The sequence below is a fragment of the Paralichthys olivaceus genome, chromosome 17 (assembly GCF_024713975.1).
Source record: "Paralichthys olivaceus isolate ysfri-2021 chromosome 17, ASM2471397v2, whole genome shotgun sequence".
NCBI lineage: Eukaryota > Metazoa > Chordata > Actinopteri > Pleuronectiformes > Paralichthyidae > Paralichthys > Paralichthys olivaceus.
In genome coordinates, this window is record NC_091109.1 from 18,357,260 (window position 1) to 18,382,380 (window position 25,121).

Consider the following 25,121-nt stretch of genomic DNA (forward strand, 5'->3'; position numbering starts at 1 on the left):
TGATTTTACAGAGTAACGTGATAAGTACAGATCCTCGTGTTGGTCCTCTGATGAAGTCCCCCCCTCAGGGTCAGGTGGAGACACTTGGACGCTTTGTGTGGTCACTTTGAGTCTGATGGGTCATTTTGTTTCCCCGGTCGAACGTCATCACTCCTTTTCAAACTTTTTAGAGTTCATTGGGTCCCGGAACCATTTTTGAAGATGGTGTCTCCATCTGTCCGTCTGCAGGGCGCCTCGTCGTGTTGCAACGCTGCCGCAAGACGACGTGTGAGGTAATACCTCGGCTGGTTTGGGGACATGAACAGGTTGTTGAAATGCGACAACAGACGGGAAGTGTGTGTTTTAGAAAGACCTGCTTTTCCAGTATTTGTGTGTGACGTCTAATGGTTGACTCACTTGTGAGGCCAACGAATGGGCTCGGCTTCAGTAGTGCACAGGTGTGTGTGTGTGTGTGTGTGTGTGTGTGTGTGTGTGTGTGTGTGTGTGTGTGTGTGTGTGTGTGTGTGTGTGTGTGAGAGAGATTGTTTATTCATGTAATGGCTCTTCCAGTAAACATGGTCGGCAACATGGGAGTGCTTAATTGACTTTGTGGGCATGTCTCTGCTTTTGGCCCACACACACACACAGCTCAAGGGGCAGTGGGTGTGGTGGGAGCGGTCCATCCTTTGATAAATATTATCTGCAGAACAATGTGCAGAAACACACACTGACAGTACGACACTGCAGCGACACACAATTCCTTTAAAAGTGTGTGAAACTCAAACTGAAGTCTGAAAAACATCTTTTGACGTCTTTTCTTTCCAAAATGTGACGATCGTCCACTGAACAGCAGATGAACTCAAGTCCGAGGGAACTTTACTCCTTAAAATCTGACGGAAGATGCGATGAAGACACCTGAGAGAGGTTTTGTGTGTGACCACCTGAAGTTCTCACACATACGTGCTGCGAGGACCAGCGAGGTCCGGCTGTGACGCTGTGTGACGACGTGTGTCTCACTGTCGCTGCAGGATGAGGTCGAGTTCCTTCCTGGTGCCAAACAGCCGTTTCTTTATGGTGCTGAGTTTGTTGTACGGAACTGTCGCGGTGTTGAAACAGGAAACAAACAGACCGTTGATGCAAAGTTGTAAACAAATCAGCGCCTGAAATGTCGTCTGCATCAGGACTGAATCCGTTCATCGGGACGGTGCGTTCACGGCTCTCACACTCACTGAGTCGGAGTTCAAATCAAGGATCTGCCCGCGGCTCTGGTTAGACTCATTAATTCATCTGCCAACGTTCTTTTGACTCAAGCAACCGGTTTATTGTTGCTGCAGCAACAAAACCCACAACCTGCCAGTAAACAGGAGCCATGAGACACATGCACAGGACTGTGTCCGGCCATAAAAACCTCCAGGACAGTGTTGTGTTCTTAAGATAGTGTGATAACTTTTGTGTGTTTAACTCTCACACCCAGGAGGATGCACAGATCAGACAATCAGCTCGGCTGCTTCTTCCAACCACTTTAATGGGATGATTAAAGACTTGCTGTTAGTGTGTGTGTGTGTGTGTGTGTGTGTGTTTTACAAAGGGCAGTTTCAGGAGCTCGAACAAGTATTTCTGTTTTATTTTTCAACTCTACAAAACCATGAGAAACACAAACTCCAGACATGTTTTTTTCCAGATATTTTCAAGATGAAAACTTCATTCGCAGAGTGTTTTTTGTTTGTCGGTCCGTTAATCTGTTTTTCAGCAACATTATGTAGAAACCACTCATCAGACGTCCATGAAAGAGAGAACTCGTGTGTTCATCAGGTGAATTAACGTCGTTCTTTGACATTTTCTCAGAGAATAATTCATGGGTTCAAGATGACGTGTTGCACTTGGGTGCAGCTTGATGTTGGAGCTTTGTGGACGTTTGGTTTGAGAAGAAACAGAAAACTGTTGATGACACATTTTCACAACAGGTCAGTTGATTCTGATCGAGCGTTGGTCCTGACGCCGGCTGTTAGTGGAACAAAATGCTCAGTGTGAACGGAGCTGGTATTTCAGCTTCCTCCTGCTTACAACAGTGATCGGGATGTGGTGGGAGTGTCAGCTGCATGCCAAAAATTTCTGTAAATTTGGAACATGTGCACACACACACACACACACACACAGGTTTGGCCAGTGAAAGTATCTGAGTCATGTTGCTGCGGATCAGCAGATTACAATCACCTGACAGAGAATAAGACACAAAGAGGGAGAAACACTCGGTGAACCGTGGCTGCTACCTGGACACACACACACACACACACACACACACACACACACACACACACACACACAGTAACACACTTTTCCAGGGTTAAAAAAGAGGAAGTGTGTGTCTGTGGTCACATGCTGTTGGATGATGTCGGTCTTCATTTATCCACCTGATGTTCGACGTCAACAAACTGACGATGTCTCACATGAACTGTGTTTTAATGCTCTCGATGACAAACAATTGAAGGACACAAGTTTTCTGTGGTTTCCTGAACTCAAGCAGCTCTAATGATGCAGCAGATAACGTGAAGGTGATTATGAAACAGGATGACGATGCAACAGAGAACTGAGCTCTGCACGACAGAGCTGAAACCTCCCAATGTTGAAAGCAGAGTCACTGAGGTCTCTTGAAGGGCGCTACATCAATTCAAGCTATATATATTATTATTATTATTATTATTATGAACGTTCATGGGAAATATTCCACCATGTTTCTTTCTAACAATTTATACGAGATAAAAACATTGAGTCTCTTTCTTTCTTCCCATCGTCAGAAATTCCGACACGCCCCGAAACTGGAATTACGAGGTTTTCATCCAACAAGCGGAAGTTAACTTTGCTCTGGATAGTTTCACCAGAAGAGTTCTTCTAGAAGTTTAATTTAAATGACATGTTACATAAGTTTATAATCACATCAATCTATTAACAGACAGTTGAATTAACAGTAAAAGTATTAAAATCTAAAACTTGAATTACATTTTGAATCCATAATTAATGAATTCCTAATTGAGAACATGATTTAGAGATGTGATGCTCATTATTTGATGGTAATTCTTTATAATGTCTATTTAGTCTTTAAAATGTTTGCTGTGATGCTTTATGCTTCAGTCACATTATAAAACCATCTCCACCAGGTCCCACGTTTAAACTCACTTCTTCTGTTTTGGTGAAATGATCGTTTAACTTCCACTTCCTGCTTCATTGAGATGAATCTTTTTCTTATTTTCTGGGTGACCTCATGGTGTGAATGGCTGTGCAGGAAGTGGCTGATGCAGTAGACAGAGCTGACCAGTAGGTGGCAGCATCACAGTGTCATCAGTGACTCATAGCACCAGGACGCCTTACTATGACTTTTATTTTGACAGACTGATTGACACTGTTTTAGATAATATTAACTTTTATTTTGACACTCAGGCTGTTTGAACATGTGAAAACATAATGGAGCTGATGTGAACGTGTCTCCTGAAGGAAACGCCTTCTGTCTGCTGAGCGTCTTTCATGGTCTGAGTGAGATCATCCATCATGAAGATGTGAAGATGTCGGTGCAGCTTCTTAATGAGCAGAGTAACAAAGACGATGCACAGGATCGATCAGGAGCAGGAAGTCTGAGTAGTCCATTGTCTTCACTTTGTTAAATGTGCTCAGAGTCCGAGCAGCGTGATGAGGAGTGTTTCCTCCAGCTGGTGAAGAATTCCACTTGTCCCCGTGAATTCATGAGGCATCGGTGGAAGGTTTAAAGGTACAGTGTGGTTCTCTGCTCTTAGTCTGCTGCAGAGTTTTTCTTGTGGACGCAAACGTTGTGCAGAGTTAAAGAACCTCAAAGTTTCTCTCCTCACAGAAAAAACCCAGAAACTCGACAAAGACACGTTTCATTCGTCACAAGGTCGAAGTTGGCACATGAACCCGTGAGCTTCATGATCTAGTGACTTTAATTATTAATCTGAGGGAATGATTTTCTGAAGTAATGAGAAGAAGCAAGTTTACTCTGTGGATACATGAGTTTGTAGTTTCACACTGTGCCAGACTCCATTGAGAAAAGTTACAATTTAAACTTGAGGTCACTCTTCATGCAGCTTTAAACACAAACCTGTGTGTGTGTGTGTGTGTGTGTAGGTGGAGTCTGAATGCTTTGGTCCTTCTCTGGAATGTCAACAATGAGTCATGGCGGCTCGTCTCAGGGCGGGAGCAGCTCCGGCCTCGAGCTTCATTTGCAATTAAAAGATTTCTACTGGTTCAGCCTGTTGCCTAAAACAACATTCACTCACTGGTGTGTGTGTGTTAGTGTGTGTGTGTGTTAGTGTGTGTGTGTGTGTGTTTGTCATGAAGTGGGACTGATCATGTTCGAAAGGTTTCTGACGTGCAGCAGATGATCCAGGAGGTTGGGAGGTGAACTGCTGCTGAAGACGTGGTCACAGGTTTAATTTAATCACCTGTTTGTTTGAGTAAAAGTGAAACCGTCTAATATTCTAGTTTCCATGATCATGGTCGGAGATGTCGGAACGTCTCCTCCTGAAGTGATGAAGTTGTGTCAGATGAAATCATCAACTTCAACATCCCTTCATCATTGGGTGTTTGTGGGCCCCTTAAATTCCCCTCAGACCAATCGCGTCTCCTCCCCCGTCGCTGCGTCCCGCCCTCGTCCAAGTCCTCCCCTCCACCGTCTGCGTCCCTGCTGCACTCAGCTCTCACCCTCCCAGGGCTCTGTGACTCTGTGTGTGTGTGTGTGTGTGTGGGAGTGTGTGTGAGTGTGTGTGGATGAGTGTGTTGCAGAGTGGGGAGAGTGTGTGAGCAGATTTAAAGAGAGAGAGAGAGAAAAGAGGAGCAGCAGGTTTGTTTTCTGACGGAGACAATTTAGAAAAGTAGAGATGATGATGATGATGATGATGATGAAGACGTCGGGATTCCCTCAGGTCAGTGGATCCTGGATCCTTGTGTGTGTGTGTGTGTGTGTGTGTGTGTGTGTGTGAGAGTGTGTGTGTGTGTGTCTGTCATGCTCCTCCTGCTATTCTATTATACAGTGTTCACCAGACTGTTGGAGGTTTCCAGTTTCTACACTGTGTGTGTGTGTGTGTGTGTGTGTGTGCGTGTGGACTCAACGGTCTGCCACCTGGCTGGCGAGTGGTGCAGTGGGGGGGTAATGTACCACACTGTACCCAATCAATGTGAGTGCTCATTGGGCTGGGCATAATATCTCCACACACACACACACACACACACACTCTCTGTTTTCAAGGTTAATGGCTCAGTGCTCGTCAGTAAAAGCTCGGTTCTCATCACAGAATTTAAATGTCGGATATTTCCTTTGTTACAAACTTTGTGTTCGTCTCTGATAAAACTTTGATGTCTGTGTCTTCTCGTGTTTGTTAAACGATAAGTTAATTAATTGACCAGTAAAAGATTTGAGTTGCTGGAGAATCAACGATAAAGAAACTTCGGTTTTCATCACGTCTCATTATCCAGAGCTGGAGGAAGGTTGATGATTCAATATTCAGTCTCTTAACTACACGTGTCTGCTCATGGGCACTAAGGCCTCGTGGCCTCTGTGGGTTTCAGACCTGTGACCTCAGCCTCTGTTGTCTGTTGTGGTTGGTGCTGGTGTCGTCTGGCGGAGGAAGTGAAAGCAGACAGGCCGAAGTCAAACCTCGGCTGAACTCGGCGCAGAAGCAAAAGATAGAAGCTGCAAACTGAAGCTTTCATGAAGGAAACTGTCACATCTCTCCTCACTGTCTCAGGAGGAGAGGAGTCCGTAGATTCGAGAGTTATCTGTTTCTCCTCATCCTAACATCTTCTCCTGTCCTCTCCTGTTCATCTACTCTACCTCTCACCGGTTGTTTTTCTTCGGGACGTTTTATCCTCACAAACCTGCAGCACATCCATCCATCACTTTCTCTCTCCGTCCCTCCGCACAGCCTCAGATCACATCAGACGAGACACTAATCCAAACAACAGGATTAACAGACGAGAAGCTCCACATTCCTCAATATAAAGAGCGTGTGTGTGTGTGTGTGAAACATAATCACGCACCGTCGGTCGTCCTGCTGAAGTTAATGAACAAACCCCTTGAGGTGCAGAAGCAGTCGGTCGTTACACATTCCCTCCCTGACCTGGAGATCCAGTGCTTTCTGACCCTGGATAGTTCTGAGCACTTGTGTTGTTCGGGAGTCGGCTCCGCTCGCCTCCACATCTCAGATAGACTTAAAACCCCCTCTCCTGTGTTCACCTGTCTCTCCAGGAGAGCCCCGGGCTCCAGACTGAGTGCTAACCATGCTGCAGCATTCCCAACCAACGTCCAGCACCCTGCAGCTGGTGGCCAACGATATGACCGGCATCATGGACAAGCTCGACAGCCGCGAGCTGGACCTGGAGGACGGAGAGTACGACACGACGGACACCAACGTCGCAGGTGTGTGTTGTTCACCAGCTGCATGTTCATTATGTGTGTGTGTGTGTGTGTGTGTTTCCTTCACGTTACATGTGTGACGTTTCCTCCGCTGCTTCTCTCCAGCGGAGCATTTGCCTTTCAAGGTGATCTACCACACTGTGGGTTTCAAGGAGTCCGAGGCCAAAGTCTTCCTGTCCTCTCCCATCACGGCCAAGATCCTTGAGGTGGAGCGCTTCACGTCAGCTCAGGACCGCTTCAACATCACCGCGCAGAGGAGTGTCAACAAGGTGCAGACTCCTCCCCTCACCCTCCTGTCCCCTTTGCTCTTGCTGTTTGTAATGTCCACGTGACGCTCCGTCTCGTACGTTTTCAGAAGACGTGCACAGAATTTGTCCTTTTCCACAAATGTATCCGATGTTGAATTTTGCCAACGAGTCACTGGAATTAGATTTTCAGAGAATCTGATGTTAAATCATCAAATTATCAAGCGTTAGCCAAAACACGTTCAGTTTAACTCAAAGACCGAGGGAAACAGTTAGCTTTTGTTAGTTAGTTAACGAGACCAGGCTATTGTTTGAACCAATGAGAAAAATGCAAATATGAAAGAAAAGTGTTTGAAAATGTTAAAAAAGTTTGTTGATGTTTTGCTTGTGTCAGTGCAGCGCCCTGATTGGACGTATCGGTCGAGATGTGCATCAAACAAATAGGATAAAAGTTCTTTTAAACAAACGCAGCCAGAGTTGACGTCTCTCAGGGAAACTTTTTGAGGGAAGTCAGTCGACAGTCGGCTGACGATGAGTGTGATAAGATAAGAATCGCTGAAGGGGCTCGAGCAGTTGTTACGTCTGCTCCTGAAGCGTCGACAACGAAGTGGTGACCATTAAAGTGAATGTCTAAGTTGAGCTCCTGTGTTCAGTCCCTGCCAGCGGTGTTTAAGATCGAGCTGAAACACGGGGAGTTCACATGGCTGGTGAAGAGGAAGGAGAAACACTTCATGGATCTGCACCGAGAGCTCAGGACGTACAAAACCTTCATGAGGCTGCCGCTGCCGTCACGCAGGTAAACACTCGCCATCACAAAGTGAGGAGCAGATCCGAGCTCTTTGACTTCGATGCTTTCTTGTTACCGTTCACACATTCGTCCCACTGGTCCTTTACCTTCTACGAGCTGCTCACCGGTGGTCGGTCATGTCTCTCGGCAGCCACACAATAAAGCGGCACCCGGGGGAGAGGAGCGAGGTGAGGCAGATGCCGAACCTTCCCAGAGGAGGCCGAGACGAGCTGGCCAGAGAGGAGCAAGTGTCCAGTCGCAGGGTTTGTCTTTTTCCTCTTTTTCTTTTTCACACATGTTTGATTTTACGAACCTCACCAGCTGATATGTCTCTGATTTTTTTTTCCAGAGACAATTGGAAGATTACTTGAACAAGCTGCTCAAGATGCCGATGTACAGGAACTACCACGCCACGGTGAGGACGACAGATGCTCCGGGAAAACAGCAACGAGAAGTTTCATGTTGCTGGTTTAAGATTTTGTATTTTTTATTGAACATTTTAGATGGAGTTCATTGATGTGAGTCAGCTGTCCTTCATCCATGACCTGGGACCAAAAGGCCTGTAAGAAATGATTTAACTCTATTCATTCTCAAAACTGTCCCATCCAATAAGATTTGTTTGTATTAATAGATAATTGTATTATATAATATATATAATAATTATATTTAAAGCTCCAGTGTGTCAGATTCAGGTGAAAGGGACTATTGGCAGAAATGTGATGTGCAATAATCCTCATGATGTTTTCACTAGTTTGTTTCATCTAAATTATATGAATTGTAGTTTTTTTTACCCCAGAAAATACTCTTTATATTGAAATACTTTATATTTACATGGGGGGGACCCTCTCTATGGGGGGGGGTTCAGCTCCAACATAGATGTCACTAAATTCTACACAGTACGATTTTTGCTCTGGGATTAAATATCGGTACTTGTGCAGTTTTCCTTTTGTTTGTGTGCGAACATGAGCTTTCTGTGCGTTTCAGAGAAGGAATGGTGCTGAAGCGATCCGGCGGCCATCGAATCCCCGGGTTGAACTGCTGCGGTCGCAGCAAAATGTGCTACCGCTGGTCCAAACGGTCAGTTGTCACACAGACAGAAAACAAAACAGAAGATTCTCTCTGTGTGAGATCAGTCACAGACGAACACTGTCTCTAAGTTCTCCTGGCCCTGTGTGTTCGGACAGCTGGCTGGTGGTGAAGGACTCCTTCCTGCTGTACATGAAGCCGGATTCAGGTGCCATCTCCTTTGTGATGCTGGTCGACAAAGAGTTCTGCATTAAGATGGACTCCAAAGACACGGAGACCACGCACGGTGTCCGCATCGACAGCCTGTCCAGGTCAGTGACGACTGTTTGAAAGTGATTTAAGGGGATTGCTCTGTTTGACCTCTGACATCACGAGGTTCCGTCTCTACCTTGTTTTCAAGCCGTGTTGTCTGCGCAGGTCTCTGGTGCTGAAGTGCAGCAGCTACCGACACGCCCGCTGGTGGGGTCAGTCCATCGAAGGCTTCGTCCACAAGCACGGCTCGGCCTTCCTCACCGACCACCGCTTCGGATCCTTCGCCAGAGAGGAAGAGAACATCCCTGCCAAATGGTAACCCGCGGCGACCGACTGACGCCGCCCACCGGTGTTGCGTTCACATTTAACGTTTCTCACGACATCTAGATCAGATGGGCCACTTCGTTCAGCTCCGTTTAATCTCAGCAGTTTGTTCCACTTCCCCCCCGAAGAGAGACGTTGATGCTGAATGTGTTAAAACAGTTAAATAATGTGTGTTAATGAGGAAAACACCTTCTGGTGCCAACGTTAATGTGACGCAAATTAGCTCCAGGCAGCCGACATGAGACCTGGTCCAGTAGGCTGTGTGTGTGTGTGTGTGTGTCTGTCTGAGTGTGTGTGTGTGTGTGTGTGTGTGTGTGTGTTTTGCTGGAGTAACCTGACACAAAGAGAGGGAAAGTGAGCCTCTTCTGCTCGTCACCTGTCCCCCTGCTGGGCAACACTATACTGTCTGTGACACCGCCTGTGTCTGTCTGTGTGTGTGTCTGTCTGTGACACCGTGTGTGTGTGTGTGTGTGTGTGTTCGTGTGTGTGTGTCTGTCTGTGACACCGTGTGTGTGTGTGTGTGTTTGTGTGTGTTCACTATAAAAAGCATGATTCAGCAGAAGACAGACCGACTGAGGTGACGGCAGTGAAGTGTTGGTTTGTTGTGGTCGAAATGTTTGTGTGTTTTTACGTGTACATATGTGTGTTTTTTTTTCTACAGGTACGTGAACGGGAAAACATACATGGAGGACGTTGCAGATGCTCTCGAAGAAGCCAAAGAGGAAATATTCATCACAGATTGGTGGTGAGTGTGTGTGTGTGTGTGTGTGTGTGTGTGTGTGTGTGTGTGTGTGTGTGTGTGTGTGTGTGTGTGTGTGTGTGTGTGTGAGTGAGTGTGAGTGTGTGTGTGGTGAGTGCACTCTGCGGTCACCTCTACGGGAGATTTTCTGGTCAAAGAGATCAGTTACAGTCTGAGGCTCAGACTCTGTTATACAAGTACACGTGTAGAAATATCACGACCTGCAGAGTGTGTGTGTGTGTGTGTGTGTGTGTGTGTCTGTGTGTGTGTGTTAGGCTACATCTACACTTCTGTCTTCTCTTTTGAAGACCCATCACAGATCTGTTGTCCTCAGAACTCTGGAGTTTTAGAGATGATTAAAAAGAAGTTTGTAAACGCTGGTTTTATTCTGAAGGAGCAGAAACCTCCTGCTGATCCGGTCTTGTTGGTCACAACGTGCCTCAATGATTCGTTGGCCGCCATTTAATTCAGGCTGCAGTGAGGATTTTATTTTAAGATAGAATATGTGATGGTCGAATTAATAAGTAAATTGTCTAAAAACAATTACACCTATGTTTTATATTTTGTTGAATTATTTCTCGTTAGTAACGGATTCAGTTCTGTCACCGGATGAACGTTCGGCCTCCTCAGTCTTTACAGTTTGGTTCCATTGACGGATAAAGAGAGGACGTAATTACGTGATAAATTAAGTCATTGAGAAAAACAGGAAAAAGAAAATAAATGAGGTTAAACTCAGAAGGAAGTGAAGGAGGAAGACAAGAGAAAAGACGTTTCCAGGTTTGGTGTGGACGTGCTCTGTCGACCTGTCTCGTTCTCTCACGTGTGTCTTGTTCCACAGGTTGAGTCCAGAGATCTTCCTGAAGAGACCCGTCGTTGAGGGCAACCGCTGGCGTCTGGATTGCGTCCTGAAACGCAAAGCGGTGAGCGCCAACGTTTCCTCGGCCGTCCGAAGAAACGGCGTCTTCGACCCTGAACGACCACGAAGCTGCTCAGGGGGTGGATGCAATGACAGAAGGGAGGTTGTGTTCATCAGTGGTCGTGTTTTTGTCTTCACAGCAACAAGGAGTTAAAGTCTTTGTGATGCTGTACAAGGAGGTGGAGCTTGCTCTGGGCATCAACTCGGGCTACAGCAAGAGAACGCTGCGGCACCTTCACCCCAACATCAAGGTGAGCGTCCGTCATGTGCTCACACCGATGCACTTCGCTGGGGCTGCGTGTTTCCGTGTAAGAATTTTCACACGTGTGTTCGCAGGTGATGCGTCACCCAGACCACGTGTCCTCCGCCGTCTACCTGTGGGCGCATCACGAGAAGATCATCATCGTCGACCAATCTGTGGCCTTCGTGAGCGGGATCGACCTGGCGTACGGACGCTGGGACGACAGGGAGCACCGGCTGACGGACGTCGGGAGTGTGGCGCTTTCTCACCTGGAGCAGGTAACACACACACACACACACACACACACACGTCATCATTAATTATCAGATAAATAAAGTTTTCCACTTTTAATTTCCATCACTTTGATTTTGACTCTTGTTCTGACATCACACTGACGCACTGATGATTGTGGTTTCGGTTCGTAGGCGAGCTCTGCCTCCTCCAGTAACGCTGCCCCGCCCAACGGCAGCGGCGCCGTTTCCCAGAGCAACGGGAACGGCATCTTCACCGTGGCGGACTCGGTGGACCAGCCCAAGCTGAAGAGTCAGGGGAGGCTGAAGAGGACCAAGTTCAGCATCAGGAGACACCTGCAGAAACACGGCCTGGCTCAGGCTGTCGACAGCGACAGTGACAGCGACCTGGAGACTGAAGAGAGTGAGTCTGTGCACGAGACACACACACACACACACACACACACACACACGCACCAAATGAAGTAATATTGATATTTTAAAATATGTGTAAAAGCTTCAGATTCATACAGAAACAGTGGCTGTTGTTGAACAAGGATATTTGTTCTTGTGATTACTGCCGCTGAGTAAAATAACTTTCTGTAGAGACCTGCAGCTCTCTCTTCAGATTCCAGATTCTAAAATGAAGAAATGTATTATTAATAACATTTCAACATCATTCAGGATTTCAGCGACTTTAACCTGTGGCCAAGAATTCAACATCAGACTCTTGTGGTTGCTTCCACTTCTCTGTCTGGTCTGCGTGTCGTTGTTAAGTTGCGTGCGGCAGCATGAGCCTCGGCCTGTGCTGCCGCCTCAGTGCTTTGAGCTGCTCTGTTCAGGTTGGTCCGACAGCGTCAGCAGCCAGCGCGGTCTGATCCCCTGCAGGCCGGCCGAGCTGAGGGCGGCCGCTCCCGAGGGCCGGTGTCAGGCTGGTGAGTCGGGCCGCGGGGTCTCCAGCTGTCGACCCCGCCGCTCACCTCCCGCTTCGCTTTGTGCTCTGCTGAGGTTCTCATCTTGACTTGAGTGTGTCGCTCTGTGTGCGAGTCTGAGGCTCGTTTCTTCCTGACGAGATTCAACAACGTCAAACGTCTGATGTTTGCAGCTCCTCCGACGTGAGGGTTTGACTGTTTCTCTCTGATTTGTGCGTTAAACTGAACTTCAACCAGAAACAAGACATTTGAAAACGTCACTCTGCATTTTTCAGCTGTTTGGACATTTTAAAAGAAGAAGTTGGTGGAAATAAATGAATCACAAGGATAAAATTAGAGAGAGGATGCAGACACTGATTTTAGTGTCAAATTGAATAAAAGAGGAGCAGAGAAAATCCTGAAACAGCTTGAAAAGGATGAGTGGATTTTCATTAAAGCCTCAAACAAGGCTGGAGTCGATCTGTCGAGATGCCGCAGCCTGTTATCACTCGACCTTTATCATCGTTATTTTTGAACAAACCATATTTGCAGGCGCACGTGTCGGTTCTGCAGTAAAACAGCTGCCGCAGGTTTTTATTAGCTGGAGAAGCTCCTGCAGTTTGTTTGCCAGGCTCGTCTCTGTTTATCCTGCTGATGTGATAGACGAGAGGGGTCAGAGATGAACAGGAAGCAAACAACAGATCACCCTCCAACGCAATTACTCTCACCAGTGTGGAACCAATTTGTTTTTCAGTGTGTCACAGGTGAGTGAAAGAGTGACTTCACTTCAGTTTGCATGTTTCTCTCTCTCTGTTATGCTGTGATGTGAAAACGAAAGAGGAAGCCTCGTTCCTCCGCGTGCTGACGTTATCAGAACCAAATCATTCAAAGAGGATGAAGATAAAGAACTTTGAAGAAACGTGTTTGTATTATTAGTAACCGAATGTTCACGTGTGTGTTTCAGGAAGCGGCTCGGTGCGGACGGGGGTGGGAGAGTTGTTTGGAAACACGCGGTTCTGGCACGGAAAGGATTACTGCAACTTTGTGTACAAGGACTGGATTCAGCTGGAAAAACCCTTCGACGGTAAACTAACTGCGAGACTCTTGATTTCCAACCTGTGATTGTCTCTCGCCCTTCACTTCTTCTCCTTTCTGCCCGTTCAGATTTCATCGACAGACACACAACTCCCAGAATGCCCTGGCATGACATCGCGTCGGTGGTTCACGGCAAAGCAGCTCGGGACGTGGCCAGACACTTCATCCAGAGGTGGAACTTCACCAAGGTCAGAGGCCGCGATGTCGCCGGATAAGAGCGAGTGAATTTACCGTGCATTTGTCACGTCGAGGTGATGCTGTAACTCTTTCCTCCGTCTCCCAGCTCGTGAAGCCAAAGTACCGCTCGCTGTCGTTCCCCTATCTGCTGCCCAAGTCTCACACCACAGCAGGAGAGCAGCGCTACCAAGTCCCCAACTGCATCCCCACCAAAGTACAGGTAGCTGCTGCCATGTCGTCCATCTTTGTTAGCATCAGTGTTGATAGAGCAGTGACTTTCACTGGAAATACAACTGAGCACGTCATCGTACCGTCTTCCCTCCGTCTCTCAGATCCTTCGCTCGGCCTCCGACTGGTCCGCCGGCATCAAGTACCACGAGGAGTCCATCCACAACGCCTACATCCACGCCATCCAGAACAGCCAGCACTTCATCTACATCGAGGTATTCACACACGCACCATGACTCAGCAGAGGACGGGACGACTGGGACGTTTCTGAGTCAGGGGGAAATGTTCCTGCAGGAAACCATGGCAACAACACAGATCTTATTATTTATGTGAATTATTGAAGTTCAGCGATACGAACGATCGTGTGTTGATGTCGTTGTGTCGTATGTATTTACCCCCTTGTTAAACTTCTCCTGTAGGAGAGAGGAAGTCATCTGCTCGGCTTTTTTGAAAAGAAGCCAAAGTTAAAAAGATTTTTTGGTTTTGTTTTGTTTTGTTTCTCTCTCAGAATCAGTTCTTCATCAGCTGCGCAGATAACCGGCACGTTTTCAACAAGATAGGCGACACTATTACCGAGCGAATCATCAGAGCGCACAGGTAACACACACACACACACACACACACACACACACACATTGAACACATGCTTTGCCTTGAAATGATTTAGAAGAAAAAATCCTCGACAAACATAATAATCATACACAAACACACACACTGTTTTTGTGTGTGTGCAGTCAGGCTTATCTTGAAACGACTTCCCAGAAACACAACCAGTTTACACACACACACACACACACACACACACACACACACAACACACACACACACACACACATTGTGTACAGTCCAGGTGACTAATAACCTGATTTAATATCATAAATTGGTGACGTGACTCAGTCAGTTTATATTTTAACAGTTTCCTATTAATGCTTTACTCTCTCTCTCTCTCTCTCTCTCTCTGTGTGTGTGTGTGTTGTCAGAGCTTATCAGTGGACACACACACACACACACAGTAACACACAAACCTGACCTGGTTTGTCTGAGGAGCGTCGCTGTAGAAACAGTCGAGTCCAGTGTTTTCAGGAGAATCCGTGTTGAGCCTTTATTTCTCCATCAGGTCGGATCCCGGAGGTTGTTTCTTTGATTGACAGACGTCTCGGCCTGTTAAAATCACTCGTCTTTCCCCAAATGAAAAGAAGTTTTCAGTTTTTAAAGAACTTTTTATAAACTGTGGAGATTTAGACCTTCTTAGTCTTTGTTTCCGTCTCTGCTCCAAACCTCACTTTGACCTGGTTTTGTAGCTTAGTGGAAAACAAAGGACCTGAACATCTGTCCTTTGTCCTTCGTGTTCCTCACGTCATCACATCTCCGTCTGTCTGTTTTCACGTTTGTTAGGGAGGGTAAAAGATACCGAGTGTACGTGGTGACGCCTCTGCTGCCGGGCTTTGAAGGAGACATCAACACAGGAGGAGGCAGCGCCCTCCAGGCTGTCATGCACTTCAACTACAGGTGTGTGTGTGTGTGTGTGCGTGTGATGAGGCCACTGATGGATTTCCTCCTCCACTCCTTCTCTGTAACTACACAGTTGCTAATCTTGGATCTACTTCTGTGTGTGTGTACTTACGTGCCATTCCTTTTCGAGGCAGACATTTATTGTGTAGCATTCTTGGGTAAACACTCAGCCCTCCTCGTGCAAACACACAGACACACAAAGGCCGGTGTTGTGTGGACTGTGTAGCTGCCACTCATCCACCTCTGTCCCTCCGTCTCTGCAGGACCATGAACCGAGGAGAACACTCCATCATCTCCCAGCTCCGGAGAGAGAGTGAGTCAGAGGACACGACGCCTCTTTAACACAACTCTCAGATCAGACTCTGAGGAACTGAAGCTGCTTGATTCAGATGAAATATAAAATAAGAAACAGCTGAAGCACCTTTTAAAAGGTTTCACTCCCAAAATATTCAAATTCACATCTTATAACAAAAGGTGGATCCACAGGGAGGAACCCTGTGTTTACTACTGCTCAGTACAAAGTTCACTGTGAAGTATAATGTGTGATATAGAGAAGGGTTAGCGTTGACTCAGTCTGTCATTCAAGCTCAAGCTGTAGTCGAGCTGCAAGAAAACCAAAGCAGATTTAAACAGAACAGAAAAAGTTAAAATCCAGTCGAACAAAGAAAGAAGTAAATGTGTTTTTAGTTTAAACTCCTGTTCGGATTGAAAACAGAAGAAGAATGAAAGTTAGACTGAACTTGATGATTAAACAAACTCCAAACAGAAGATTTGGTCTCAGAAGACATAAACATGGAGTGTAAGTGTCTGCGTCTTGTCTCCAGTGGGAGACCAGTGGATTAACTACATCTCCATCGCCGGTCTGCGGACTCACGCCGAGCTGGAGGGGAAACTCGTCACCGAGCTCATCTACGTGCACAGCAAGATGCTCATCGCCGACGACAACACCGTCATCATCGGTAAACCTCCAGCACGTTTAATCCCACAATGCATCTATCCGGTGTTCATGCAGGATGAACAGATGATAATTCAATATTCTCCCGACTTTATTCATTTCAATGAAAGACACGAGCTGCGGAGGTGGTTCAGAGTTTTCTCTGTATAAGAACGAGAAAAACCAAAAGAGATTCAGTTTCCACTGTGACCACACGTGCTCAAAATAAAGAATAAGAATAAAGAGGTTCTGGGGATAAAAGCAGCCACCGGATGTTAAATGGTCTTGAAAGTAGAAACCTCTTATTATTCAGTATTCTTTATTTTTGAGTCGTCAGTAGTTTAGATCGTTCAGTGAAACGCTCGTCTTCTCCTCAGAGGTGTGTTCGATGTCTGCTCTTCAGCACATCATGCAAATTCAGGTGTTACAGCGCCACCTGGTGGGCCGCGTGATCGAGCGTCTCCCTTTGTGTCTCTGCAGGCTCGGCCAACATCAACGACCGGAGCATGCTGGGGAAGAGGGACAGCGAGGTTGCGGTGATCGTGGAGGACTTTGAGACGGTGGATGCGGTGATGGACGGGCAGCCGTACCAAGCTGGGAGATTCGCTCTGCAGCTGCGTCTCGAGTGCTTCAGGTACAGATCCAGGATCCTGGAGTCGTGATGCTATTTTCTCGAGAGCATTGCTTGCAATCGTTTTGTTTTGGCTGCAGAGATGAAAAAGTACATTTGACTCGAACGTCTTTAAATCAAGGTTTGAAATCGGAGCTCTGATGTAAATCTGGTTTTATAAAGTAATAAATGAGCTCAGAGCAAACTTCGAAAACTCTTTAAGAGATGTGACTTTATCGAACGTCTTCGTTTCTTTACAGAACCGTGGAAATCTGAGCTTCCTGTTTAAATATCTCCGCTGTCAGTTTGTTTGCGTGGTTTGACTTTTTCTTTCTCCCGTGTCTCCTCCTGCTTCCTGTTTCCCCTCAGGATGATCCTCGGCGCCTTCACAGACGCCTCCATCGACGTCTCAGATCCCATCAGCGACCACTTCTACAAGGAGGTCTGGATGGCCACCTCCGCTCGCAACGCCACCATCTACCAGAAGGTACATCTTTATAAATCATTATACATCTTTATACATCATTATACATCATTATACATCATTAAACATCATTAAACAACATTAAACATTATATTTCCCTAAAGCTCCATCACGTCCAATTTCTTTCTTTCTCTCTTTAATCTTTCCCACGGTTTTATTTTAAGTGTTTTAATTGAACTGGACGAAGTTTTCACAAACTAGTTTTTATAGATTTACATTGATACATTTGTCAATTGATTGAACTTTATAAAATCCTGTTTCTGATTCTTTTAATTTTGTGGTAAGAAAACAAATTTCACAAATGGCAAAGTTTTTTCTGTAAATAAAAAGAGAAATACAGAAATGAAATAATTTGGACTTTGAGTTGAGTTTCTTAAATTTAAATCTTATAAAAACATATAATATATGAAGCTGCAGAACTTTCCTCTGGAACTCGGAACCTTTGCGGTTGATCCACGTGTTTCTACTGCAGGGACTTTGGGGGTGTGTCCTGCCTTGACGAGCCCTTCTGATTGGTCGGACTCCATTGTTAAAAACCTGAAGTGACTCTTCACAGTTTATCTTACGATGATAATAACAGATGCCTGTTGGTTATTAAAAGCTGTCCTCCTCTGCCCTGCTCTCTGGCTGCCAGGTTTTCCGCTGTCTGCCATCCAGCGACGTGCGTAACATCCTGGAGCTGGACGGCTACCTGGCGAAGGCAGGCCTGGATAAGGAGGACCCGGCCCGAGCCCGCGAGAAGCTGAAGAAGATTCGCGGCTTCCTGGTCCAGTTTCCTCTTCAGTTCCTGTGTGAGCAAAACCTGCTTCCTCCCATCGGCTCCAAGGAGGCCATGGTGCCCATGGAGGTCTGGACCTGAGACTCACCTGTGTGTGTTCATGTGGTACGCACACACACACAACCTGCCGCCATTTTGGAGATTCTAGTGGCTCAAAACTTCTGAAGTTGATTTTAAAATCTTTTATCTTGTCCAGTGGCTCGTGATCATGTTTTTACCCTGAATTAAGACTCGCGGGAGCTTAAACCCAATCCACATAAAAACGATTTATATGTTCAGTGAACAGCAGTTTTTAAGTTGGTGAAATGAGAAGTGAACAGGAAGGGAGGAGCCATTTCTTTTATTTGCTGAATCAGTTTGCGTAGAGCGATTGTTTTTCCCCGGGCGTGCCCGAGAACATAAACCTGGGAGTTGTTTCTAAAGGAGCTGCTGTAGGTTTTTATGTTTTCTAGATAGATAGATCTGGATCGTCTGGTTTTTTTCTCCAGGGCCAAAATAAATCAGCACTGTTGACAATTCATCTCCAGTGATTAGGAACCAGAACGTAGCTGATCAGTCTGGTTTGCAGACATTTACACTACGACCTCCAAAATGGCATCAGCTGTGTTTGCTGCAGATTCACGATGAAGCCTCTGAACTGTCGGTGCCACTGAGAGCGCACACATAGCATAACACTGCATCACACACACACACACACACACATAAGCAGACGCAGCGTTGAACTCTACGATACCTGACAACCTGACGTTTACAAGAAGCGAATGAAGACATGGAAGAGTCGGAAGCTTCCTCCTTCCAGATCGTTTCCTCTGAAACCTCCGCTCCCCTGCTCTCTGACAACACTATGCAACGTCCAGGGGTCTGTGAACGCAGCTCGGACTCCTCTGCGTTCGAAAAGACACTAAAAAGAGACTTTGATGAAGACGGCGGCGCAGAGACGAGGATGAAGAGCTGCGTCGTATCTCTGAACTCCCAGAGTTTTAATATTCATGTCAAACAGAAAATGTCGAGTGCCAAAGAAGACGGACTGTAGCCCGATGTTGAGACATTGACATTCCTCATTACACTGAAGTGACCTGTTTTTATACGTCTGCTCTCTGTGCTTCCTTTGGTGCTGCTTTATTTGATGGATCTGTCTCGGGACGTTTTCTGGAGAGAAGTGAAAGATGTCACCATTTCAGTTCACATATCGGAAATGTTGCTCATATAATGGTTCAATCATATTTGTACTTGTTTCACTTTTAATTAAGTTTGTTTACAGGAAATGAAGCATTCCACCTTCTGCACCAAGGTGTTTTACTCGTTTTTAGCCTTTAGGGGGCAGCAGAAGAAACTGAAAGCACAGGATGAGCATGTTATCACTTTGCATCACATCAAAACCAATGACTGTTTACACGTCCTACATAACGATTGGTTCCGTTTCTTGCATGAGAAGATCACTTAGTGCCACGTTGAAGCTGCTACAGTCGGACATTTATATTTTACAGCTTGGTAACGGGGGTTGCAGTCGGTGGAGGTCAGGTCTTTATCAAAGCTGATAACTTGTGAGAATCCTGTTCTCAGTTTCTTTCAGCTGCTCACGTGTGGACGGAGGATCCAGTGAACAGGTCGAAGGAGCATAATAAAAAGTCCAGTTTTAAATTTTGAACTCAAACCGTCGTCTCTGGATTTTCGATTGTCTGGAAGGCGCCAACCTTCCTCCGTGTCTTCCTGTTGGTCTGTAAATTATCTGCATGATGCTGTTTAGTGCTTTAAATTCAAAGACGTTACCTTGAGCTGAGAGCATGAGAGCAGCTCGTTGCCATTAAACCCGACAAAAAAAAAAAAAGAGCATGAAGCCCTGCAAACTGAAGGGTTCGTTTAAAGCCATGGACTGTGTTGTTGCTAAAAGACGTGCCTGTCCCCGAACTGAACCTGACGCTCCTCTTCTGTCGATATCTCTGGTAAATGGGCCCTGAAGCGTGCTCCTTCTTTTTCTTCTTCCTCTCTACCTCCTTGTGTTTTCTACCTCCAGAGCTCAAAAAAAAAAAAAAAACTGTTATGAATATTTGCAGCCAAGTGAAGTCGCCCGAACAGAAAAAAGAAATGTTCAAAGTTTGCTGTCGTGTGCAATAACCAGCCTGTTTCCATCCGAACCAGAATCTGTAGCAGAAGCAGAAAGATGACTTTGAACTGTTTCACTTATTTATACTTTTTCTCTTTTTCCTCGGACCTGAGCTGCAGAGCTTCACAAACAGACCCCGGCTTTTCTCTGCTTTATCACTGTGTCTCTATGGAAACTGCACTATTTGCACAGACTGTTGTTGTCTCTGGCGACTCCTTAATGACGATATGCAGTACCACGTCATGTGTTGTTTGTTTTCTTGTGAAAAGATGAAATAAATAAATCATTAAAAATGGATTTTTTTTCATGAGGCTTCTCTCAACGTCTGTTCTTCACTCACAACTTCTTATTCACTCTTTGAAACGTCGTGGTCGTCTGTGAATTCAGGTTAAAACATCTTCGTCTGCTGTGTTTTTTATTTGAAGTTTTATATTATCAGAGTTACGTTTGTTTGTGTTCATGTTCTGTCTATGAAAACAGTAAAAGCAAAAAGAAAAGAAAAATGATTTGTACCTTTTAAAACTGCAGTTACAAAACAACACAACCAAGATATTTCATTTCATTTCTTTTGTCACCTTCAGCTAAAGTGGTTGGGATTCTCTCTCTCTCTCTCTCTCTCTCTCTCTCTCTCTCTCTCTATATATATATATATATTGTTTACACCGTATATAACAAAGAATGGATGAAGTGCACAGTAACACAACCTTGTATTACTTCATGTAGTATTCTCACGTCATGTCTTCCATTGCTGGTTCCATTTCCAGACGCAGCAGACAAAATGAAATCCAGCCGATTTGTTTTTCAAACTTTCTCACAGTCTCAGATCCAGAGGACGAGAACGTTCTGTCAGCGTGGTCTGTCTCAGTAATGAAGTCAAACTGTGTCACTGTCCAGCTCCCATCATGCATCCTTCCTCCTAACCGATCACTGGATATGATGCTGGATGTTTGTCGATGCTGCTTTGTCCTCATCACACCTCAGCTTCCCCACGTCGCTCTCTGCTGCAGTTCCTCTTCACGTCACCGGATGGAGCCACAGAAACACGAAGTGAATCTCTCGTTGGGGACGATGGAACAGTTTGTGTCTGTCTGAACGTGACGTCGTCTTCAGGCTCCATGAGGAAGATGACCTCTGACCTCAACCTCAGCATGAAGCAGACGTTTTGATAAACGGTCCATCGCTGAAGCAGTGGATGCATTTGCTTCTCTGGGATGGAGGGACGCATTTGTCGGCCTCATTTAAAGGACAGTCTAGTTCGTCCCTAAATGCAGCCTCTGAAGGGTGCGGCCTCTGAAGGGTGCGGCCTCTGAAGGGTGCGGCCTCTGAAGGATGCAGCCTCTGAAGGGTGCAGCCTCTGAAGGGTGCAGCCTCTGAAGGGTGCAGCCCCTGAAGGATGCAGCCTCTGAAGGGTGCAGCCTCTGAAGGGTGCAGCCTCTGAAGGGTGCAGCCTCTGAAGGGTGCAGCCCCTGAAGGATGCAGCCCCTGAAGGATGCAGCCCCTGAAGGGTGCGGCCTCTGAAGGGTGCGGCCCCTGAAGGGTGCAGCCTCTGAAGGGTGCGGCCCCTGAAGGATGCGGCCTCTGAAGGGTGCAGCCCCTGAAGGGTGCAGCCTCTGAAGGGTGCAGCCCCTGAAGGGTGCAGCCCCTGAAGGATGCAGCCTCTGAAGGGTGCGGCCCCTGAAGGGTGCAGCCCCTGAAGGATGCAGCCTCTGAAGGGTGCGGCCTCTTAATTAAGACAAAACTTCTGACTCCAGATGTGCACGATGTCAGAGCGTTCATATCCAGGATGTTGAGGCTTCATGTCTGGATAGTGGGAGGATGTGGAGTCGTGGCGTCCATCTTTATTGTCGATGGTTTAGAGTTAAAACATTAAAAAGTGAAGAACACGTAGTTGTTGTGATTTGGATTCTGTGATCTGAGCACAGGTCACATGGTGTCGCTGCTCAAGTGTCCGACTGATGTGACATTAAGACGTAAATGAAGCGGGAAAATGTCCCTTGTGGGTTTTTAAAGGCCACATTGGTGTGTGTGTGTGTGTGTCTGTATGTGTGTGTGTGTGTGTGTGTGTGTCTTCATGTGTGTGTGTGTGTGTGCTCACCCCTGACACTTAATGCTCGAGGGTGTGTGACTGACCAGCGCAGAATATCGATTGTCCTTATAAGCTGCTGCACACACACACACACATACACATACACACACACACACTGCAGATGTGTGTGTGTGTGTATGTGTGTGTGTGTGTGTGTGTGTGTGTGGTCCAGGTATTACTCTTGTTGTGGGGACCTAAATCTTTTCTTTCTTATAGGAACAGAAAGCAAGTTTCCATCACTTAGACCATTCAACTGCAGAGTGAAAACTTAAGGTTTAGGTTAAGTTAGGTTAAGTTAGGTTATGGTTAAAGTTACAGGTTATGGTTAAAGTTACAGGTTATGGTTAAAGTTACAGGTTATGGTTAAAGTTACAGGTTAAGGCTCGGTTTAGGTTGGTTAGGTTTAGGTTGGTTAGGTTTATGTTCAGGTTGAGTTCAGACTGAGTTTTAGAATGAGGTTAGATTTAGGATTAGATTAAAGGAAGAGGTTAGAGAGTAAGTTTCTGTGAAATCAAATCAATGTGTCAGTGTAATGTCCTGTGTGTGTGTGTGTGTGTGTGTGTGTGTGTGTGTGTGTGTGTGTGTGTGTGTGTGTGTGTGTGTGTGTGTGTGTGTGTGTGTGTGGCGTCTCTCTTCTCAGGCCACTCCCGGTGATGCGCGCTGCTGCTGCTGTTCCGCCTCAGACGCGCGGACGGTGTTGGATCTGTGCGCTCCTCTCTCGCTCTCCGCTTCTGTGCGCGTGTGTCGCCCCCGCTCCTCTCCAGATTGGGGGTCGAGGTGGAGACATGTAGCACCGGATTCACCGGATTCACCGGATTCACGGCACCGAGCAGCATGTAGCAGCACCTGGAGCTCCGCGCGCACCGCCTCGCTCCTGCGTCCTCTCCGCTCCCAGCAGCGTTTCCGGGGATTGTCCTGGGTGTGTGAGTGATTCTTTCTCCCGGAGGAGAGAGTGTTCTCCCGCGGCTCCGCACCTCCCGGTCGATGGTCGTTGAGGAAGCTTCCATCTTGAGTCCCGAATCAACCGAGAGAACCATGGCGAGCGACTCCCCGGCGCGGAGTCTGGATGAGATAGACCTGTCTGCACTACGGGTAATGTCTCCCTGCGTGTGCATGTGCTGCTGCTGTCTGTGCGTGCGCGTGTGCATGTGTGTGAAGCTGTTGAGCACCTGTCCCCCCCCCCCCCCCCCCCCTCCCCTCTCTCTCCTCCCTCCTCTCCATCCTCACCCTCCTCTCCAGGCAGCGCGCACGGATGCGTCTACCTGGTCCTCCCGTGCTCTCGGTGGTGTGCATGCGCGAGCACGAAATACAGCCCCGTGAATGTGTGTGTGTGAGAGAGAGAGAGCGTGCGTGTGTGGCAGCAGAGTGGGATCATGTGGCTCCTGTTGTTTGTTGTTGATGTTTTTTTTTTTATAAACAATTGGGACGTGATGTAATGAGGCCCTGAGCTGCTGCGGGCGTGCACACATCCCCGTGCGCGTGCGTCAGGCGGCATAATAGAGGCCGCTCCGTCTGTTCTATGTGGAGCAGATGTTAAGCTCACTGACACGTTCGCAGCGCGCGCGCACACACTGATGCAGAGGTTCCAGATGCACGCACGCGCGCACTCGCACACACCGTGAATAACAGCGATGAAGTTCCGCCATTTCGTGATGTTGTGGCGACAGCAGCAGCAGCAGCATTGCATCACTGAGGCTGTGTGTGGGTCTGTGCGTGTGCGCGGGGACGGAAGGTGCACAGAGGGAAACCGTGCAGGAATGCGTGCGTGTGCTCGTCTGAAACACGGATACACACACCAATGGTACATGCACTCATTTGGATTTAACATGTGCTCAAGATGTAGATCTCACATATGACTGGAGGTGTGTGCGTGTGCGTGTGCGTGTGTGTGTGTGGCAGAGCTATTCTCTTTTCTCCTTCTGCTGCTTACGCAACACAGTTGTACCTGCAGAGCAAGAATCAAGTCTGGGCATGATCACTGGGGTGGGACTGCAAGTCTGAGAGAGTGTGTGTGTCTGTGTGTGTGAGTGTGTGTGTTACAGATGCAGACACACACACACACACACACTGAAGGACAAAGACACAAAGAGAAGAAGGATGTGCACGTTGTTGTAAGAATGTGAATCCTCGCTCTCTCCCTCAGTGACATGATGATTAGAAATTAGGTCACCAAGGAAGGAGCGGAGAGCTGTGAGGAAACACTTCAGCTGATGCAAAGCCTGTCTCAAACACACACACCACACACACACACACACCACACACAGCACACACACACACACACACACACACACACACACACACACACACACACACTTCCTGTTTCTGCAGAGCTTCACATCCTAAACCATCTCCTCAGGTTGACTCGTCTTCACCTCCTCTCACTGTAGCTCCCATCAGGCCTGAAGTCTTGGCTCCACACCGACAGACTCTTATTCTGAAATCTGTCGGAGTCTGTTCCTGTGACACCTCTGGACAGGGACAGTATTAGTCGCCATTAGAGTCTTGACAGCGCTGCCGATGAGGACGGGGAGGTCACGGGCTTGTTCTTCTCTTATGGCCGGTGGCCTCTTCTCTTCTCCGGACTAAATGGAACCTGCTCAGGAGAGTTTCAGAGCTTCAGACTCTTCAGTTCAGTCCAGGGGTGAAAGGTAGCCATTGTGACGTTACCATGGCAATCAGATGAAACTCTTCATTCATTTCCTCCAGGCGCCGCCTACAGACCGGTCGGAGTCAAGTACAGGTAGACGACGCCCACGTAGGTGATGGAGACAGGACGTACGAGTGTCAGACAAAATTCTTTGGTCCCTAAATTACAACGTGAAACTAAAAGTCACCTTGGTTCAAAATATATTTCTGTTCAGCTGAGTCTTAAATATGTCTCGTTTTCTGGAGGTAGACTGTAAATACTATATATTAATACTGTAAATATCATACTGTATATGTCATACTGTATATGTCATACTGTATATGTCATACTGTATATACTACATGTCACTGGTTGTTAAGTCAATGGTTCAGTTGAAACATCCAAATCAGGAATTT

The 25,121-nt window shown here is 46.8% G+C and overlaps 2 protein-coding genes across 19 annotated transcripts in view; both read left to right on the plus strand.

Moving 5' to 3' along the window:
* The window catches only part of pld1b (phospholipase D1b), a 21,115-nt gene extending 825 nt beyond the window's left edge, over nt 1–20,290 (plus strand). The window contains exons 1-26 of one of the 3 annotated variants that reach the window (XM_069512761.1): nt 1–272; nt 6,233–6,403; nt 6,506–6,669; nt 7,299–7,441; nt 7,584–7,695; nt 7,782–7,847; nt 7,936–7,994; nt 8,417–8,509; nt 8,617–8,769; nt 8,876–9,025; nt 9,696–9,779; nt 10,612–10,693; nt 10,830–10,940; nt 11,026–11,208; nt 11,356–11,584; nt 13,036–13,155; nt 13,236–13,354; nt 13,450–13,563; nt 13,676–13,786; nt 14,080–14,168; nt 14,967–15,080; nt 15,347–15,396; nt 15,908–16,042; nt 16,498–16,651; nt 16,997–17,114; nt 17,746–20,290. The exon at nt 1–272 is cut by the window's left edge and continues 551 nt beyond it. In XM_069512761.1, the coding sequence (XP_069368862.1) occupies nt 6,265–6,403; nt 6,506–6,669; nt 7,299–7,441; nt 7,584–7,695; nt 7,782–7,847; nt 7,936–7,994; nt 8,417–8,509; nt 8,617–8,769; nt 8,876–9,025; nt 9,696–9,779; nt 10,612–10,693; nt 10,830–10,940; nt 11,026–11,208; nt 11,356–11,584; nt 13,036–13,155; nt 13,236–13,354; nt 13,450–13,563; nt 13,676–13,786; nt 14,080–14,168; nt 14,967–15,080; nt 15,347–15,396; nt 15,908–16,042; nt 16,498–16,651; nt 16,997–17,114; nt 17,746–17,970 (3,117 nt within the window). In that variant the 5' untranslated portion in view covers nt 1–272; nt 6,233–6,264 and the 3' untranslated portion in view covers nt 17,971–20,290. Of the gene's footprint in view, nt 273–4,771; nt 4,911–6,232; nt 6,404–6,505; nt 6,670–7,298; nt 7,442–7,583; nt 7,696–7,781; nt 7,848–7,935; nt 7,995–8,416; nt 8,510–8,616; nt 8,770–8,875; nt 9,026–9,695; nt 9,780–10,611; nt 10,694–10,829; nt 10,941–11,025; nt 11,209–11,355; nt 11,585–13,035; nt 13,156–13,235; nt 13,355–13,449; nt 13,564–13,675; nt 13,787–14,079; nt 14,169–14,966; nt 15,081–15,346; nt 15,397–15,907; nt 16,043–16,497; nt 16,652–16,996; nt 17,115–17,745 lie in introns of those variants that run through there. The other 2 variants (XM_069512760.1, XM_069512759.1) reach the window with 2 other exon arrangements.
* Nucleotides 20,291–22,727: 2,437 nt separating this feature from the next.
* The window catches only part of tnikb (TRAF2 and NCK interacting kinase b), a 31,660-nt gene continuing 29,266 nt past the window's right edge, over nt 22,728–25,121 (plus strand). For 13 of the 16 annotated variants that reach the window (XM_069512168.1, XM_069512170.1, XM_069512169.1 and 10 more), the window contains exon 1: nt 22,728–23,171. In XM_069512168.1, coding sequence (XP_069368269.1) covers nt 23,064–23,171 — 108 coding nt within the window. In that variant the 5' untranslated portion in view covers nt 22,728–23,063. The remainder of the gene's footprint in view (nt 23,172–25,121) is intronic. The other 3 variants (XM_069512177.1, XM_069512178.1, XM_069512179.1) reach the window with 1 other exon arrangement.